Genomic DNA, 18,689 nt, shown 5'->3' with positions numbered 1-18,689 from the left:
TGATCCTCGATCTGAAGCCTCTGCAGATCTTGCATTCATCTGTTTGGTGTGCCTCTCCCAGGCACTTCAGACAGGAGTAATGTGGGTCTCCCTTTGGCATGGGCTTCAGACAGTACCCACACTATTTGAAACCCTGAGACCGAGGCATGCCCCGGTCCCCGGGAGGGGAAACATGATGGGGAGGGGGGAATCCCCAACTGAAACCTATCTAAATTCACTATACTATTTATACTAACTTTAAGATTTTAACTATTTACAGTCCACCAGGGGATTGCTTGCTGTTTGTAAGAGAGAGGCTGCTCCAATGACCGTCACTGGCGGTAAGAAGGAACTGAAGAGGTGGCGGGTCGGCAGGTACCTATTGTTACAAAGTTCCTCCTCTACCTTGGTGGGTCCTGCGCTTATTGGCGGATTTGCTCGCTTCACAGATTCACCCTGTGGGTCAGGAAACAGTCCAGAGACCTTCCCCTTTGGTAGAAGCTACAGTCCAGGTAAATTCCTCCTGTGTTTGATCAGAAGTTGGGAGGTTTGGGGGGAACCCGGGCCCGCCCTCTACTCCGACTTCCAGCCCAGGGCCCTGTGTACTGCAGCTGTCTAGAGTGCCTCCTGGTACAGTTGCACAACTGCTACAACTCCCTGGGCTACTTCCCCATGGCCTCCTCCCAACATCTTTGTCCTCACCACCGGACCTTCCTCCTGATGTTTGATAATGCTGGTACTTCTCAGTCCTCCAGCAGTACGCCTACTCACTCTCAGCTTCTTGCACACCTCTTGCTCCCAGTTCCTCACACACACTTCCTCTCCTCTGGCTCCCCCTGGCTTGACTGGAGTGAGCCCTTTTATAGCATCAGAGGGGCCTTAATTAGAGTCAGGTGCTTAACTGCCTCACCTGACTCTTAGCAGGTTAATTGGAGTCAGGTGTTCTATTAGCCTGGAGCAGCCCCTGCTCTGGTCTCTCAGGGAACAGAAAACTGCTTATCCAGTGACCAGTATATCTCCCTTCTGCTACTCTGCTGTTCCCAACTGATCTAGGTCTATCACACTATATACACAGCCACGAAGGCGTGACTCCAGGGAGCTCCAGAGCCGACCCAACAGGTACCATTAGGGGAAAAACCTTCCGGCAACTGTGCACACAGTGCGCACATACCTACTTGGAATCGACAAGAGCAATCACTCGAAGAACAAAGTATGAGGTGTGGGAATGAAAACTTGCACACTAAAGTAAAAGATGTACCTTGGCATCAAAATAGAGGTACGTGAATGGTCGTTCCATTACAAAATGTTTTTACTTCCATATCAGTCCAATTCCAGCCCCAACCCAAATCCAGAATGTGGCCACCTATATTTATTGAGAATGGGAGAAAAAGCATGGTCCTGTAACCAAGGTACTGGACTGGGATACAGGTGACCTGGGTTTAATTCTTGGCTAAACCACACCACAGAATTCCTGGCAAGTCTCTCTGTGTCTCAATTTCCTCACCTGTTTAAATGGGAATACTTCCCTACCTCACAGAGGTACAGAGGATAAAGTAATTAATGTTTGAAATACTCAAACTACAGTAATGGGGACCACATATGTACCTAGCCAGAAACCACCCTTCCCTATTAAAGACCTGTCTTATGATTGCCATGAAAGCCAAGAGATCCCATGCTAACCCTGATGGGCTGTTCATTCAGACATTCAAGTTGGCCAGAACAATCACCCCAGAAAGAAACTCTGCCAGATCACCCAGGGCTACGAAGTGCAATGGGATGAACAATTTCCTAATACCACATTCGATCTTAACTCCATTACAAGAATCAGAGGGGTAGCCGTGTTAGTCTGAATCTGTAAAAAGCTACAGAGGGTCCTGTGGCACCTTTGAGACTAACAGAAGTACTGGGAGCATAAGCTTTCATGGGTAAGAACCTCACTTCTTCAGATGCAAGTAATGGAAATCTCCAGAGGCAGGTATATATCAGTGTGGAGATAACGAGGTTAGTTCAATCAGGGAGGGTGAGGTGCTCTGCTAGCAGTTGAGGTGTGAACACCAAGGGAGGAGAAACTGTTTCTGTAGTTGGATAGCCATTCAGGTGTCCTGATCTGATGGTGTCAAATTTGCAAATGAACTGGAGCTCAGCAGTTTCTCTTTGGAGTCTAGTCCTGAAGTTTTTTTGCTGTAAGATGGCTACCTTTACATCTGCTATTGTGTGGCCAGGGAGGTTGAAGTGTTCTCCTACAGGTTTTTGTATATTGCCATTCCTGATATCTGACTTGTGTCCATTTATCCTCTTGCGTAGTGACTGTCCAGTTTGGCCAATGTACATAGCAGAGGGGCATTGCTGGCATATGATGGCATATATAACATTGGTGGACGTGCAGGTGAATGAGCCGGTGATGTTGTAGCTGATCTGGTTAGGTCCAGTGATGGTGTTGCTGGTGTAGATATGTGGGCAGAGTTGGCATCGAGGTTTGTTGCATGGGTTGGTTCCTGAGTTAGAGTTGTTATGGTGCGGTGCGTGGTTGCTGGTGAGAATATGCTTGAGGTTGGCAGGTTGTCTGTGGGCGAGGACTGGCCTGCCTCCCAAGGTCTGTGAAAGTGAGGGATCGTTGTCCAGGATGGGTTGTAGATCACTGATGATGCGTTGGAGAGGTTTAAGCTGAGGACTGTAGGTGATGGCCAGTGGAGTTCTGTTGGTTTCTCTTCTGGGCCTGTCTTGTAGCAGGAGGCTTCTGGGTACACGTCTGGCTCTGTTGATTTGTTTCTTTATTTCCTTGTGTGGGTATCGTAGTTTTGAGAATGCTTGGTGAAGATCTTGTAGGTGTTGGTCTCTGTCTGAGGGGTTGGAGCAGATGCGATTGTACCTCAGTACTTGGCTGTAGACGATGGATCGTGTGGTGTGACCGGGGTGGAAGCTGGAGGCATGAAGGTAGGCGTAGCGGTCGGTGGGTTTTCGGTATAGGGTGGTGTTAATGTGGCCATCGCTTATTTGTACGGTGGTGTCCAGGAAGTGGACCTCCCGTGTAGATTGGTCCAGGCTGAGGTTGATGGTGGGGTGGAAGCTGTTGAAAGCATGGTGGAATTCTTCCAGGGTCTCCTTCCTATGGGTCCAGATGATGAAGATGTCATCAATATAGCGTAGGTAGAGAAGGGGCATGAGTGGACGAGAGCTGAGGAAGCGTTGTTCCAGGTCAGCCATAAAAATGTTGGCATATTGTGGGGCCATGCGGGTGCCCATAGCAGTGCCACTGGTCTGGAGGTATATATATTCACCAAATTTGAAATAATTGTGCGTGAGGATAAAGTCACAGAGCTCAGCAATAAGTTGTGCTGTGTCATCATCAGGGATACTGTTCCTGACAGCTTGTATTCCATCTGTATGTGGGATGTTTGTGTAGAGAGCCTCTACATCCATGGTGGCTAGGATGGTGTTTTCTGGGAGGTCACCAATGCATTGTAGTTTTCTCAGGAAATCTGTGGTGTCACGGAGATAGCTGGGAGTGCTGGTGGCGTAGGGTCTGAGTAGGGAGTCCACATATCCAGACAGTCCTTCAGTGAGAGTGCCAATGCCCGAGATGATGGGGCGTCCAGGATTTCCAGGTTTGTGGATCTTAGGTAGTAGATAGAATAACCCCGGTCGGGGCTCTAAGGGTATGTTGATTTGTTCCTGTGTTAGTGTAGGGAGTGTCCTGAGTAGATGGTGCAGTTTCTTGGTGTATTCCTCAGTGGGATCTGAGGAAAGCGGCCTGTAGAATTTGGTATTGGAGAGTTGTCTGGCAGCCTCCTTCTGGTAGTCAGACCTGTTCATGATGAAACCAACCCATGCAACAAACCTCGATGCCAACTCTGCCCACATATCTACACCAGCAACACCATCACTGGACCTAACCAGATCAGCTACAACATCACACCCCCCCCCCCCGTGTGAATTGTACTAATGGGGTTATATTATAAACAAGAAATACTTTTATTAACTACAAAAAGTGAATTTTAAGTGAATATGAGATAAAGTAGATTACTGCGCAAATAAAACCAAATATGCAAGCTAAACTCAATATACTTAAGAAGCAGGTTACAAAATATAATTTCTTGCCCTAAATGTTCTTAGGCCAGTTGCAAAGTTTCTGTGGTTTAGAGTTCCAGTTATTTCTTTTCAGACTGGACCCATCTGTCTGGACTTCCCCCTTGCCTTCCTTTCAGGTGTCATTAGCAGTCTTTCTTTTTGGGTGGACAGGCCATGGAGAGGAGGAGTCCCGTTTGCCTTCTTCCCCACCCTTAAATAAGATTTACATAAGGCGGGAATCCTTTGTTTCCCCAAACTTGACTCCCCTTCCCTTTCAGTGGAAAGTTACAAGAAGTCCCAGATAATGTTTACTACCAGGTGACAAGACCACTTGACCCAATAGTGTCACAGTTACATCCCCAGACCCTTCCAGGAGGGAGGGGCATTAGTAACTTCATGGTTCTGTTGTTCCTTCCTGATGGCCCATCAAATCTAATAGCCTGTCGTCTTGTGGGTGTCTTCCCAATACACACCCAGTTGTAATTGTTATAGTCCATATTCCTAACTTTAGATACAGAAATGATACATGCATACAAAGTGGATAATCACATTCAGTAAATCATAACCTTTCCATGATACCTTACAAGACCCTTGCATAAAGTATATCTGCTACATCATATCTATATAAGCATATTTTCAAAGAATATGGAGCACAGCAAAACAGTGTCAATGATCACGTCTTGAATATGTTTTAATCTCACAGACCACCTACCTTATATTTCACAAGAAGTAACATTCTCTTTCAGCCAACCCCTGCTCACCTTTTCACTCTAGATTATATCAATGGTCTAGAATCTCCAACCTGGTCTGTATCACATAAATTATCTCTTAGTTTCCACAACTAGTTTCCTTCCTCCTCCCCCTAGCTCCTTTATTCTCAACCCTGTCTGTAAGATAAAAATGGCAGTGATATAGCTACAAATTAACAGTTTGTTAATGTGTTTTGATTAATCCAGTTCAAAAGAGGACTAGATCAAAGCATATTAAATGTTAATGCATGTCACAAGGTTCCACAAGGACAGATATTCCACAGCAGGCTAGCACGGGGCTTTCACCCCAACTGGATAGAACTGTATGCAGAGTGTGCACAAACACACACACGCTCCCCATGTATATATACAAACCAGGTGGAAGCATGGAATGCATATTGATAGGTGGGGACTGAAACTGTGAAGCATCAAATAAAGGGTGCCATGTCAATCATTGAACCGCAAATGGAATGGTAGGTTTGCAAATTGGGTTAGTGGGATTTATACTTGAATTTTTATTTACAGACTTTTCCCCACAACTACAGAAAAAAAATATTTTTGCTAGTATTTAACTACAAAAAAGAACACCCATGTTTCTAAAACATTTTATTGCTACAAACTGGTACATTTTATCACAAAAAGCTACAAGCCATGTTTATAACATGTACACTACTATACAGTGTGCAATACAGTCCAAAAAATAGCCACACTCACAGCACAATTTTTAAGTTTATGCATCGTAGCCCTAAGGGGTAAATATTATGAGCTGCATAATGTATTGTGTCACACAGCACTTGGAATATTTACCCTCAAACTACCTTTCTCAAGTGATTAGAACAAACACTAATAATATAGTCAATTTTCAACACCAAAAAAAGAAAAAGAAAGCTTAAAAAAATATACAACACAAAATGTTTTAATCAGTTCTAACAGTTTGGTTGCTATAAAAGCTCAACTAAAATCATCTTAATGTCATTTTAAACAAATGGAAAACACAGAAATTATATAAACAAGTTCTCCGCATAATGGAATGCATGCATAGGGTGGGGATGTTACACAAGTCTCATCTGTGAAACTATTACAAGGTCTTACATTTAGCCACTTTACAACAGAAATAAAAAGCTGTATTTCAATTTGAATGTTTTCATTTTCATGCATTTAGTTATCTTCAGTTTGGTCAAGGGTGAAGTCAGTTTGTTCTTCTGTTTCTTCCTCCTCCTCCTCCTCTTCCTCTTCCTCTTCAGCAGGCTCATCAGCCTTGTCTTCTTCTTCTTCTTCCCCCGCCTGCTGATCCTGAGATTGATCAGTAATTTCAAAAGGATTTTCACCCTAAAATAGAGAAATTAAACTGTTCAAATATTTTAAAATCTAAGACATTAAAAATGAAATCTTAATTTTATTTAGCAGAAACATGCACTGTCAAGTCATGTAAGAGAAAAAACTGTTGAAATAATGCCCAAATTTGTTACATTATTTCTGGGGCAACACATGGAGATCAAAAAATGGATTTTCGAGGTTCATGATGGGCTACATCTAATTTTTATATTTAAAACAGACACCACATGAGTATAAAGTGAGAAACAGAAGTACAAATCTCTAGATGTTAGAAATCATGATCTCAATATTTGGCTCTAATGAAATCAGAACTGGCACTTAACAGTTTTGGGTGCTTTCAGTCTGCAGCAGCTCAGTGTTAGATATGCAGCTAAAACCTTAGTATCATGTCAGCATTAACAACTCAATAGATAAAACTGCATGCTTAAACTTCACAAAGAAGCAAGTCTTCATATAGCTCCAGCAGCTTTGCTTCCTGGATTGAAGGGTGAATTTGAAAAAACTGGTTTCCTTCTACCTTCTCTTATTCACACTAAGTCAGTCTATTCATTCTCAAGAAGACAATTCTATGTCAAAAAGGTGAACTATAAGGCAAAACTATAACCAAGTTAAACCCAGAATTATGAACCTTTTAATGGTCACTGAAATTGTCTGATCTGAAATTCATATTCTTGATTAACCTTAGTGAACCAGGAAGTAGCAAGCAGATTTCAAAGACAGAAGTGTATTTTAAATAGATTAGTCAAAACTTAATTTTCTCCTGAATGTTCTCCCTGTTTAGTAGTGACATTCAATACAGAACATTTTTGTTTTGCTGTACACCTTTAAGAACTATGTATTAACAGTAAGCAATAAAAACAATGGATTTACATGAAATGTAGACAGCTGTTTTGCACAAGCTACTAATTAAAGCACAACTAGTTTTCTAAGAGTATTACTTAAAGGTGATCTGAAAAGGAAAAAAATATTGGGCTTCTGTTATTTTTGCTTATGATGTGTAAAGAAAGCCATGTAAGTTTGGAGTTTATTTTTTAAGATTTTTTTCAAGCACCACAGTGTTATTCAAGGTCTACTTAGGAGGACTACAACACCAGACATGACTGGAACTTGATAACATCAATATTTCTACGGTTAAAAAAGCAACACTTGAATCTGGATTTATGCCTTCTTTTGAGATACACACACACAGAGCCTGAAAACAGAGGTTACTTAACCTTACAGTAACTGGAGTTCAAGATGCTTTTGTCCACATGGATCTCAATGCAGACAAGTGCACCTAAGACATACAAGTGTCCACTAGGGTTGTGAACGCACCCTATGTACCTTCATGGATGGTTCTTGCAGGAAAGGTATAAAGCAGCCCAAACTTCCAGTCAGTTTTTTCACTAATACAGAAATCCAGGTAAGAACTCTGTTTCAGTGGGGAAGGAGGGGGGGTCCTGGGATCCATGTAGACAAAAACATCTTGAAGAACTCTGGTTACTGTAACATAAGTAACCTCTCTTCTTCAGGCATTTACCCACATGGATCTGACTGTAGAACTAGCAGTTATCCTTCAAGGAGATGGGTGATAAAGTCCTATCTAAATGACGACTGTAGAACAGCCCTACCTAACTTGGCATCTGATCTAGAATCTGTAACAATGAAGCAGTGATTGGTAAATGTCTGAACAGAATTCCAAGTAGCTGTTCTACAAATTTCAGAAATAGGAACCCCTCTGAAAGAAGCCACAGATATCAACTGGATCCTAGAAGAGCGTATCCTAACTTGAGGGGGAACAGGTAGATTATTAAAAAAAATAGGAAATTTTAATGCAGTCTAACCTATTTACAGAGTCTGAGAGGATACAGCCTGCCCCTCAGACTTATTACCAAAAGCTACAAAAAAAAAGTCTAGATGATTTACAAAAAGGCTTCGTTGTGAAAAGATAAAAGGGCATATCCCTAAGAATGTCTAAATGTGTGGAGTTTAATCTCCACAGAAGAGAGTCAAGAGGCTTAAGAAAAAATACCAGTAAGGGAAGAAACTGATTTATATGAAAGTCCAAAACTATTTTTGGTAAAAATCTTGGATGTAGCCTGAGTGTAACTCTGTCCTTATGAAACAGCATATGGAGGGCCAGCCATCAAAACTCGAATTTCGCTCACCTTGTGTGCTGAGGTGATGGCTACCAAAAACATCACTTTAAACAGAGAGGTAATACAAAGAAGATGACAAGCTCAAATGGAGGGTCCATCAGACATAAGAATCACACTCAAGTCCCAGGTAGCAAATGGTTCCTTAATATTGGTGGAAATATATGAATTAGGCCTTTTAAAAACCTACGTAACATAGGGTGATGGGAAAAATCAAATGACCATCAACATACGGACTATATGCTGATCTGCGGCCAGATGGACCCTAACAGAGCTAACTAATAGCCCTGAGTGCTTCAAAGACAGTAAGTATTCCATAACATAATTAATTACAAACCCAAAGTAATGTATTATACAATTCTTTTATTTATTTTGGTCTTGATCATGTTTATGCATCAATGAGGAGACAGAGTACCAACTAGTAGCTGAATCTTTGCAGAATACCACCGCAGAAATTAGGTTAGCTTTAACCAAAAGAAGGCTGTGGGGGAGATATGATTGCTCTCTTTGAGTACATCAGAGGGATAAATACCAGGGAGGGAGAGGCATTATTTAAGTTAAGGTCCAATGTAGTCACAAGAACAAATGGATATAAACTGGCTGTAAACAAGTTTAGGCTTGAAATTAGATGAAAGTTTCTAACCATCAGTGAAGTGAAGTTCTGGAACAGCCTTCCAAGGGGAGCAGTAGGGGCAAAAACAAGCTAACTTGCTTCAAGACTGAGCTTGATAAATTTATGGAGGGGATGGTATGATGAGATTGCCTACAATGCCATGTAGCTCAGGGATGGCCAACCTGAGCCTGAGAAGAACTCAAGTTGGCCACCTTACTCACTACTACAGGCAGTTAGAAGGAACTGAGTGGCAGTTGGTGCTTCTCTGCCTTTTATACCCTTCCTGTGAGAGGTGCAAAAGTACACCGGTTGCACATGCAGCTGAAAGGGACACTTATGGCTAAAAGATTTCAGGTTTATGTGCACACACACTATAGTGGAATCCACAAATTCTCAAAGAAGAATAGTTTGTTTATTTTTTTTAAATTCCTTTGCAGGTCAACTGTAGGTTGCTATTGTCCAGGTACAATCACAACTCATCTTTGGCAGTAGTGAAATGAATATTTAATAGATCAGTAAGTGTAAAGTGTATATAACTCAAAATTCTGAACCTTCTTTAAATTGTTGTATATGTTCAATCTTACCATCTGCAACTTCAGGGAAAGACACTTTAAACTATCAGCTTTAAGAACTAAATGCAAGAAAACCAGGAAATTCCAATTTGAAAGTATAGAAATGCATTTTTAAAGTCACCTAAACAAATTTACCTCTATTCTCTCTCCCTACCCCGTTTAGCTTGCGGGCTAGAAATGTTTTGCTAAGGATACTGAACTATAAGTCCAAATTCTGTATATTTGTAGAATTTAATTAAAGACTCAAGAGGCTGGAGCTCATGGTTTCAACTGATGCATCTATGCTAAATCTCACAGCATGAGAACAATTTGACATTTTAAATCCTGGTTATTTGACACATTGATTGCAATCTTGTAATTTTTCCTGAAGATTTTACTCGTCAGTATAGATTGAAAATTCTGTATTCTTTTGACACCTATGTACGGACAAAATGATGGCTATTTTGACACCTACTTATAGTTACTCTCACTACAGTTTAAATATCAAAGTAGGGTATATTTAGTTGATCCAGAAAATTGGGCATTATATATGAAACTGCATTCACAGGCATCCCAACAGATGTCCTGCTCAAGGGTTGCAAAGATACTTTAATTCTAAGTTTATGGTGGCATAGACTGCTATTAGTAATGCTGATTTATTTGGACACTGAAATAAACTACACTTCTACCCCTATATAATGTGACCCAATATAACACGAATTCAGACATAACGCGGTAAAGCAGTGCTCAGGGGGACAGGGCTGTGCACTCCGGTGGATCAAAGCAAGTTCGATATAACGCGGTTTCACCTATAACATGGTAAGATTTTTTTGGCTCCCAAGGACAGCATTATATCGAGGTAGAGGTGTATATCACCTCTATATCAGACTAGTAATTTTCTTTTGCAGCAAACCGAAGTGAAATAATCAAGTGGTCTCTGGACATATTAGCAATTTAGTATGACAGTTATGAGATGTGCAATGGAATCTTTGAATTTATATTACTGATGAAGTAGGATATTTGGGCAAAAGGATTAGTGCAGTTTTAATACAAAGTCACAGAATCTGCAACCTCTGCAAGAGTCAGTGTCATACATACTGTTATTTACTAATAAAGCATCAACAATGCACCTAATTTACAAACTCAACATGAGTCTGCTTAAAAACTAAAAAAGAGACAAGACTGGACAAACTAGGACACCCCAAAATGGGAATACAATAGGATTTTTTTTTAAAGTGTTAATAGCAGACTTATTGGCATCACAAAATTTTTGTGAGGTACATAAAAGAGGGTAGAGAGGTGGCTCAGTGAATCAAGATGGGAGGGTATTCCATGGATTGGGGTGGTCTGTAAGAAGGCAGAGGAGACAAACGTGCACTGAGATTAGCATCAACGGGGGATGTAGAGAGAACAGGGAGACACCATAAACAAGATCAGAGAAGACAGTATCATTTTTTCCATTCATATCTTACCTTGACATACAGCTCATATCGTGCCTTCACTATTGGGTTATTCAAGATGCTGGTAGCAGTCAGTACACTCTCCCTTTTTATTTGTTCTCTGTAGGCCTATGAAATGGATTTAATTGTAACTATTACAAACCTGATCTATTTAAATAGTCATGTGATACAAATTTAATTCATGCTATATTGGTTAGGGGCTGCTACATTAGAGCTGTTACACATTTTTTGTCGAAGCAGGAAACACTAACTCTTGGCATCAACAATCCAACCTACACAATAAATGAAATCAGAGGAACTGGGTACAACACAGCTATATTTGTATGTGGGTGAGTGGACTGGCCCATGGCTTTAGCCTTGTCTAGGGACAGTTAAGCCCTCATCTACATTACAAACTGCAACCATGTAACTAGTTTCTCTGAATGTATTTAATGCACATTTAAACTTACATTGGCCGCTAATGCAAAAAAGTTCTCTGACGTATCAGAGCAGATTGCCTTGCATATCATTTTCTATAATTTATTATAATAATTATTAAAAATATACAAAATCTCAGTAACTGTATAATGGACAGGGAATGTCCAAACTACTGCAGATTTATATTATTCTCCAAGCCCCACTCACCAGCTACCACCATTTTTCCAGTCATGTTCCTCTTTCAACCATTCACCTTATGAGATTAGTTAAATTAAAAATGAAGCATTTTAAGTTGCAATGGAAATTTTGTTTTTGTGTAGCACTACTACTTCTCAACTGTTCTAATTCTTTCTATATAAGACTTTTCCTTCTGATTAAAAAAGTGCTTAATCAGAAGAAACACCTTGGCTTTAAACAACAGTGAGGTGGCATGCATATGTCTATATGAAACCTGCAGAGGAAATGATGGCAGCAGCACCACCCAAAATACATGAATGTAGCCCTTGCACTAGGTATACATTAAAGTCTGCTATAGACGGGAAAGGACAATGAAATACTAGTGCAATATCACTATAAATAATTACCTAAATCAGTGCTCTAAACTCCTATTTATAAATTTAAATAACTATTCTTCCAACAATTCCTTTCAGTTATCTCATGCATTCAACCAAGAACAGTATTTAGTACTCCTGAATATTTAGTGCAGTAAGTTTTCTTATAGTTTCAATTTCTAATAGATCGAGGAATTTACTAGAGAAGTATGTCACCACTGATTTTCTTTTGATCCTGATTGGCAGCCATAAAGCACCTTATTATTAATGTATACACTGTTACTGGAAAGTTGAACCTTCGTAAACCATTACTTTCACTAGAAAACTAGCATATCAGAGTGTATACTTATTAGTCAGAATATAAATCTAAAGCTTACACTGAATCACAAGAAAACTAAAAAACCCCGTAGCTACAGATCACAAACTCAGCCCTCTTGTCAAATAGCTTATGTTATTGCTCCTCATTAGATGCCCAGTATCAAAATATAAGATTCTAAAGTTAAAAGGGAAACCTGCATTCTATTTTCTCTTCAGATTAGACTGTACCTTCAGCAGTTCACAGAACAAGTAATTACGAACTAAGCATTACACATTTATAAAATACTAAATCTTACTTGTTTTCCCTTTGTGTGATCAGGAGATTTTAAGTGCTGTTGAACAGAACTGTGTAGTGCAGGAACATACACACTGCAAGCACTGCAGTGAACAGTCTCAACTTTCATCATGTGGTCATCAGCAGTAACGCCTAGCAAAGAAAACAAGACATTACCACAATTATGAGGCTCTATTGTCTACATCAATCATACACAAGCAAACATTTACAAAGCTCAGTTCATGCTAATTAAATTTGCCAAAGTAAGACAGAGTTGCTTAACTGAAAGAAGTCATACAGATGCTCCTGGGCAAATAAATCAAACTCACTTTAATATTTCAAATATCTGATTTATTTAAAAAACAAAAACACCAAAGACTCAGGTCTAGCACTCTTAAATGGAGCTAGTGGACGACAGTCTTTATGTTTAGAAATCGGAACCAAAGGCAGTCCTGACAGATCCTTTTTCTTATGCATTTTAGCCACCCGCCCGGGAGTCTTAAGTGGTCCTGAGCCCTTCAGAATTGTGAGCGAAGGCTCACCTGACCTAGACAGAGTCAGGGAGGGGGTCTCTTCTTTTAAGAATAGACCTGGATGGGGATCTGTCCTTGTATCTATGAGAGAACCCCTCTTGTGCAAAGCCCTTGGGCTTGGCAGCTCTAGGCTCCATTCCTAAGCTCATCCTCAGAGGATTGCAGCTCATCAGTTAAGGTCAATGTACAGGGGAGTCTCCCTTGCCTGAATCCAAGTGAGATCTCATGGCCTTCTCCATAAGGTGTGTCCCAAGCTGAACATCATGAGCTTCACATATTCATGGGGGAAAACAAATTTCAAATACTGCACTTTGCTGAGATATGCATCTTACCCAGACAGTAGTGGTAGCACTGGTGCTAACTGCTCATGGAGAAGGAGCGAGGGCAAGATATGCAATTCTTGAACCCTGGGACACCAGGCCTAGTCCCAATCCACAGGGAGGGACTCCCCAAAATGGGAAAAGCTAAGCCAAACTAACTAAATTATCGCAAAACTTTAACTATGCTAAATATTAAAACTATTTACAATATATATTTACAGACTGCTATGAAACAGGCTGGGGAAAACTGTGGACCCAGAGGATTCTGAGGGCAGAACTTCACTACCTGTCGGATTGGCGGTTAGGGATTGATCTATCGGGGATCGATTTAGCCGCGTCTCATCTAGACGTGGATAAATCGATCCCCAAACGCATTCCCCATCGACTTCAGAACTCCAGCTCGCGAGAGGCGGAAGCAGAGTCGACAGGGGAGCAGCAGCGGTCAACTCGCCGCCATCCTCACAGCCAGGTAAATCGACCTAAGATACGCCGACTTCAGCTATGCTATTCGCGTAGCTGAAATTGTGTATCTTAGGTCGACCTCAGTGTAGACCAGGGCTGAGTCAGGCCATGTAGCAGCAAGATGGAACAGGAGAGGTGTCAGCCTGCACTGACTCTTATGCTTTCAGTCTGCAGCACGAGGATAGCAACTGTGTATGTGAAGGCCACCAGACACTGCTTACTAAGAATTTCTGGACTTGGGTACACAGCATGCATAGGTACCCATGTGTGGAATACACATAGGGACTAGCACTCAAAGAAGAACCTATTTTATTTAAGGTACTTAGATATTAAGTTAAAAAAAAATTTTTATAGGATTGATCCCATTGTAGTAGCTGTATGAACTGCCACTCTGCCCTACTTAAGGATATATGAATTTTTCCGCCCCACCCCCCCGACAGCAAAAGTTGCAAAACTCAAATTCTACTTAAAAACTTACAATATTTGCATTCAAGGTTTTCTGTTAACAAGCTAACATGAAAAGGTTTTCCTATACACTGAAAAAAAGGGGGATGACTTTTTAGAACTGCTGTAAATAGTTTAATTTAAGCTATTTTAAATGTTTTATAGTACACCGTAATTTACACCACATTTAGCAGATATGACATCCACTGGACCAAAGGTCTAAGGGGCTTGCCTACACATGAATCGTGTGGATCTTTGATCCAGTGGATGTCTTATCTGATAAGTTCTGTGCTAATTAAGACAAGCCAAAGGATCAAGGGTAAGATCCTGGCCACTATATGCTCTACAAAAGGGCCAGAGTAGCACGAGGGAGGATTCTTCTTAGTGCACACACTCCGGAAAACAGCCACAATGCTGCCTCCTGGAGACTCCTTGTAAGACCCAGCATAGAAACTCCATCTGGACAGAGAGGGGTGTTGGGCAGGGCTGCTTACACAGTACCGCAGCTCATAAGGCAGGGAGGTCACTGTAATTCAGAAAAGTCTCTAGGGCTAAGTTACACCGAGGGCTTCTCTAGCCCCTAGGACAGCCCTAGAATGGCTACACCAGTGGCTTAAAAGTCATTTTACCCCACTACCTCCCCGAGTTGCGAGTTTAGTGCTGCACTTCTTAAAGGCCCAGAACAGAATCTCATCCCAAAAGAGGAAGGGTGTGGAATAAGTGACATGTAATCTGACTCAAAATCTTAGTAATAGTACCTAGTTTCGGAAGGTTTTGAGACCTTTAACACTACAGATGCACTGGCGACCAGAATTCTAGAACTAAAATGAGGAGACTTGCCTTTGGAGTAAACAGCTTTTAAAGAGAGTCTAAAGAGTCCAGCAGACTTTAATCCAAATATCAGATCAGCATGTTCAAAATGAGAATAAAATTAAATTAAAAGAAAAGAAAAAAGACCTGGGTATTCCCAAAACATGCACTTTCATATGGAGTCTGTTACTTGCCTTCCATTACATCTTTTTCAACAACTTGGACATTTTCAGTTTGGTTGTTGGTCTGCTGTTTGCGCATAGCTGTCTTCTTGAATTTATTCACCATACACTCCTAGAATGCGGGAAACAGAACATCAGTTTTAAGTGACTGACCTATTTCTCCACCTACACAACACCCCAAATCAGAAACATACTAAATTTTGAAAGTTACCCAGCTCTTTCTACTCTTGATTATTAGATGTGTACATCTCAACTATTATTAGTTCCAAGGGAATGTTCTGGCATAGTGGCTAACAAAGACATTCAAAACTATTAACTTCAATAATGGCTTATTTTGTTAACTAGCTGTGAAGCAATGCTACTTTTCAAAAATTCTGAACTTGCCTTTCTGTTCAGTAGTGTTTACCGTGGACAACCCTTTTCCTGAGTGAAATGATCTAATGAAAAATTAAGTACTTGTTTTGAAGATGATAAATGGTACAATTTAATTTAAACTCCAATATGCAAGTGACCTACAAATCAAGATAATTTAGATGCATTCAAGTTGGCAAGGTCTGACAAAATTCATCCAAGGGTATTTAAGGAAGTAGCTGAAGCAATCTTAGAACAATTAACAATTATCTTCAAGAAATCACAGCGGACAGAGCCCTTCCCCACTATCTCCCCTGCTCCCTCCCCATTCCACCACCACTGCTTCCCCTGCTCCCTTCCCCCACACCATCAGAGCCTTTCCTCTCTCCCCTCTCTCCCTTTCCGCCCCCCCCCCCCAAGCCTTTCCCCACTGCCTCCTCTCCTCCACCATGGGAAAAGGCTTTGGCAGTAGGGGGAGGCAGCTGGACACTACACTACTAAAACTTGAAGTGCAGACATGGGAGGCACGGCATGGGCATGTAGAGAGCCATGTAGGGTATATACCCTAGGGGTTCAGGGCACTTACTCTATTCTACGTAAGCCAGGCCCCACTGTATACACTGTATTTTTACTGGTGCTAGCTTTGCATGCCGTGACTGAACTCTACACGCCACTGTCAGTGCACATATAAAGAGGACCATAATTAATTATCAAAGGGGTAGCCGTGTTAGTCTGGATCTGTAAAAGCAGCAAAGAGTTCTGTGGCACCTTATAGACTAACAAACGTATAGGAGCATCAGCTTTCGTGGGTGAATACCCACTTCTTCGGATGCGAACATAATTAATTGTTCTCCATGTCCCACTGAAGGTAGGACAAGAAGTAATGGGCTTACTCTAGAGCAAGCAGAGAGGTTTAGGTTAGATGTTAGAACATTTTTCCTAACTGTAAGGGTAGTTAAATTCTGGAATAGCTTTAGGTTGTAGGAGACTCACTGGAGGCTTTCAAGAACAGGTTGGACTGGGTTTACTTGGTCATGCCTCAGCACAGGAGGCTGTACTAGATGATCTCTTGGGGTCCCTTCCAGCCTTACATTTCTATGATGCTATGAACATAATGACTTACGTGCAGAAACTCCATCACTACTTTGTCAAATTTGGTTTGCTTCTGAATATGATCCAATGTTTCCTGGTGAGCAGCACTTTCCAAATGAGCTTCAATGTCTTTCTCTTCGAAGGTTCGAAATTTACAGAATGAGCAAGTGAATGCCATTCTAGCAGGAGAAACATGTATGTTAAAGGTGTTACTGTTCAATAAGTTTGTGTTTGTTTTTTTAAGTCAGTGTTTTTCAAGAATTACCTAAGTGGCTTATGTGGGGACATGTTCAATCCAGTCACCTATGACAAGTAGGAAAGTTTTCCCTAGTAAGTGTAGAAAATTAAGCCAACTTTTTCTATAATATTTATTAATGACATTTACATAAGAGAAAGCTAAATTTGCAGTGCTATGTTTCTGAAGGTAAGGGCCAAAAGTGAGCTGAATGCAAACCCAGCCAGTGACGTCTATTTGAATTTTTAAATAGGCATGTACTGAACTGTTACTCAACATTTTGTTAACTGTAGAATGAAATAGGTTGGTTAATTTTATTGCTGATATTCAAAAACTCTGTCAGTGTTTAGCAATAGCGAAACTATCAGGTGTGTCAATCTCATATTGGTGGGGAAAGGTACAAACAGCAGGGACAGGAAAGAGGACCAAAAAAATGGAGACAGTTTGAGGAACAGATGTAGTCAGAGAGCTTTTCTTTCCCTCCACCCATATAATACGTAATCCTATATAATCACAAGACTACCAAAAAAAAAAAAACCCCACTTCAGTCAGAATAAGATCACATCAGGGAGATCTCAATTTATTTTTACTACAAAGCTGAAATCTTACATCAAAATTCCCCTTGCACTCTGGAGAGTTTGAGATCCCGGTATAATCTTAATGAATCCATTTTCCTGGGGCACAGTTTAGTGGAATATACTTGAAACTGAATACTCCTCTTATTTACTAAAGTATTCCATTTTTGTGTGAAAACCAGGCCTCCCAGATAATTTGGCACTTTTGTAATGCTTAAAATGGAGACAAATGAAACACAGAATAAGATCAATTCCTATCCTGAGGAGCTTAAGAAGGATAGCAGAAATACCCTTTCAGCATGTAGATTCATCTAATTGTACTAGAAACATATGGCGTAGTACTGAAAAATGGTACCACTGTAAAAGATGATTATTTTAACATCTCATAAGCATAGTGGTGTGCACTAATATACTTTCAGAAATATTAATGCTACTATATCTCAAAATGTTTCAAGTACTCTAGTTGAGCAATCTCCTCTCCTCCAAGACAAATTGTTTTTTTTAAAAACACTGTTGTATACCTAGCACCCTTTGATGTATTCCTCTATAGAGAGCACCCAGCAAAAAAATGCTTCAAGGGCAGGGATGGGCAACCTTTGGCACATGGCCCATCAGGGTAAACTCCTGGCAGGCCGGGACGGTTTACCTGCAGCATCCACAGGTTCGGCCAATCGCAGCTCCCGCTCCAGGCCAATGGGGGCTGTGGAAAGCAGCGGCCAGCATATCCCTCGGCCCGCGCCGCTTTCTGCAGCCCCCATTGGCCTGGGACGGCGAACCGCGGCCAGTGGGAGCTGCAATCAGCCAAACCTGCAGATGCTGAAGGTAAGCAAACCATCCCGGCCGTGTGCCAAAAGTTGCCGATCCCTGTACTGGGAATGATGATAATAGAAAACACCACCAACAGCACAAACCTGTATCCATCACCATATTTTTCACTGTTTTTCTCCCTTCTACGCCTCTGTTTCTCTCTTCTTGCCTCAATTCGGCGTTTTTCCTCCTCTTCACTTTTGACCTCTGGTTTGGTACCTGAACACATAGTGAATTGGGTTAAACACTTTATATCTCCAAAATCCAGAGAGTAGAAAGTGTAATGCTTGACTTCCCCTACATCTTTAACAACCATCTTTTCTAGTCCCAAAATGTGAAATAAATTCAAGTCATAGTGACTTAATGGCATAAATTTTGGGTATTTTTAATTTAAAAAAAAAAAAAATCAGTAAACATTAATATTTCAA

General features: G+C 40.9%; 1 protein-coding gene across 1 annotated transcript in view; it reads right to left on the bottom strand.

Annotated features, from left to right (window-relative positions):
* Window positions 1-5,389: 5,389 nt before the first annotated feature.
* Window positions 5,390-18,689, bottom strand: part of ZNF326 (zinc finger protein 326) — a 31,005-nt gene continuing 17,705 nt past the window's right edge. The window contains exons 5-10 of the mRNA XM_008168936.4: window positions 18,366-18,480; window positions 16,676-16,823; window positions 15,214-15,313; window positions 12,473-12,603; window positions 10,903-10,998; window positions 5,390-6,125 (exon numbers count right to left, since the gene is read on the bottom strand). Coding sequence (XP_008167158.2) covers window positions 5,955-6,125; window positions 10,903-10,998; window positions 12,473-12,603; window positions 15,214-15,313; window positions 16,676-16,823; window positions 18,366-18,480 — 761 coding nt within the window. The 3' untranslated portion in view covers window positions 5,390-5,954. The remainder of the gene's footprint in view (window positions 6,126-10,902; window positions 10,999-12,472; window positions 12,604-15,213; window positions 15,314-16,675; window positions 16,824-18,365; window positions 18,481-18,689) is intronic.

Source organism: Chrysemys picta, chromosome 8 (genome assembly GCF_011386835.1).
Source record: "Chrysemys picta bellii isolate R12L10 chromosome 8, ASM1138683v2, whole genome shotgun sequence".
In the NCBI taxonomy this organism is placed as follows: domain Eukaryota; kingdom Metazoa; phylum Chordata; order Testudines; family Emydidae; genus Chrysemys; species Chrysemys picta.
The sequence above is the reverse complement of the archived record's forward strand: the minus strand, read 5'-3'. Positions and strand labels throughout refer to the sequence as shown.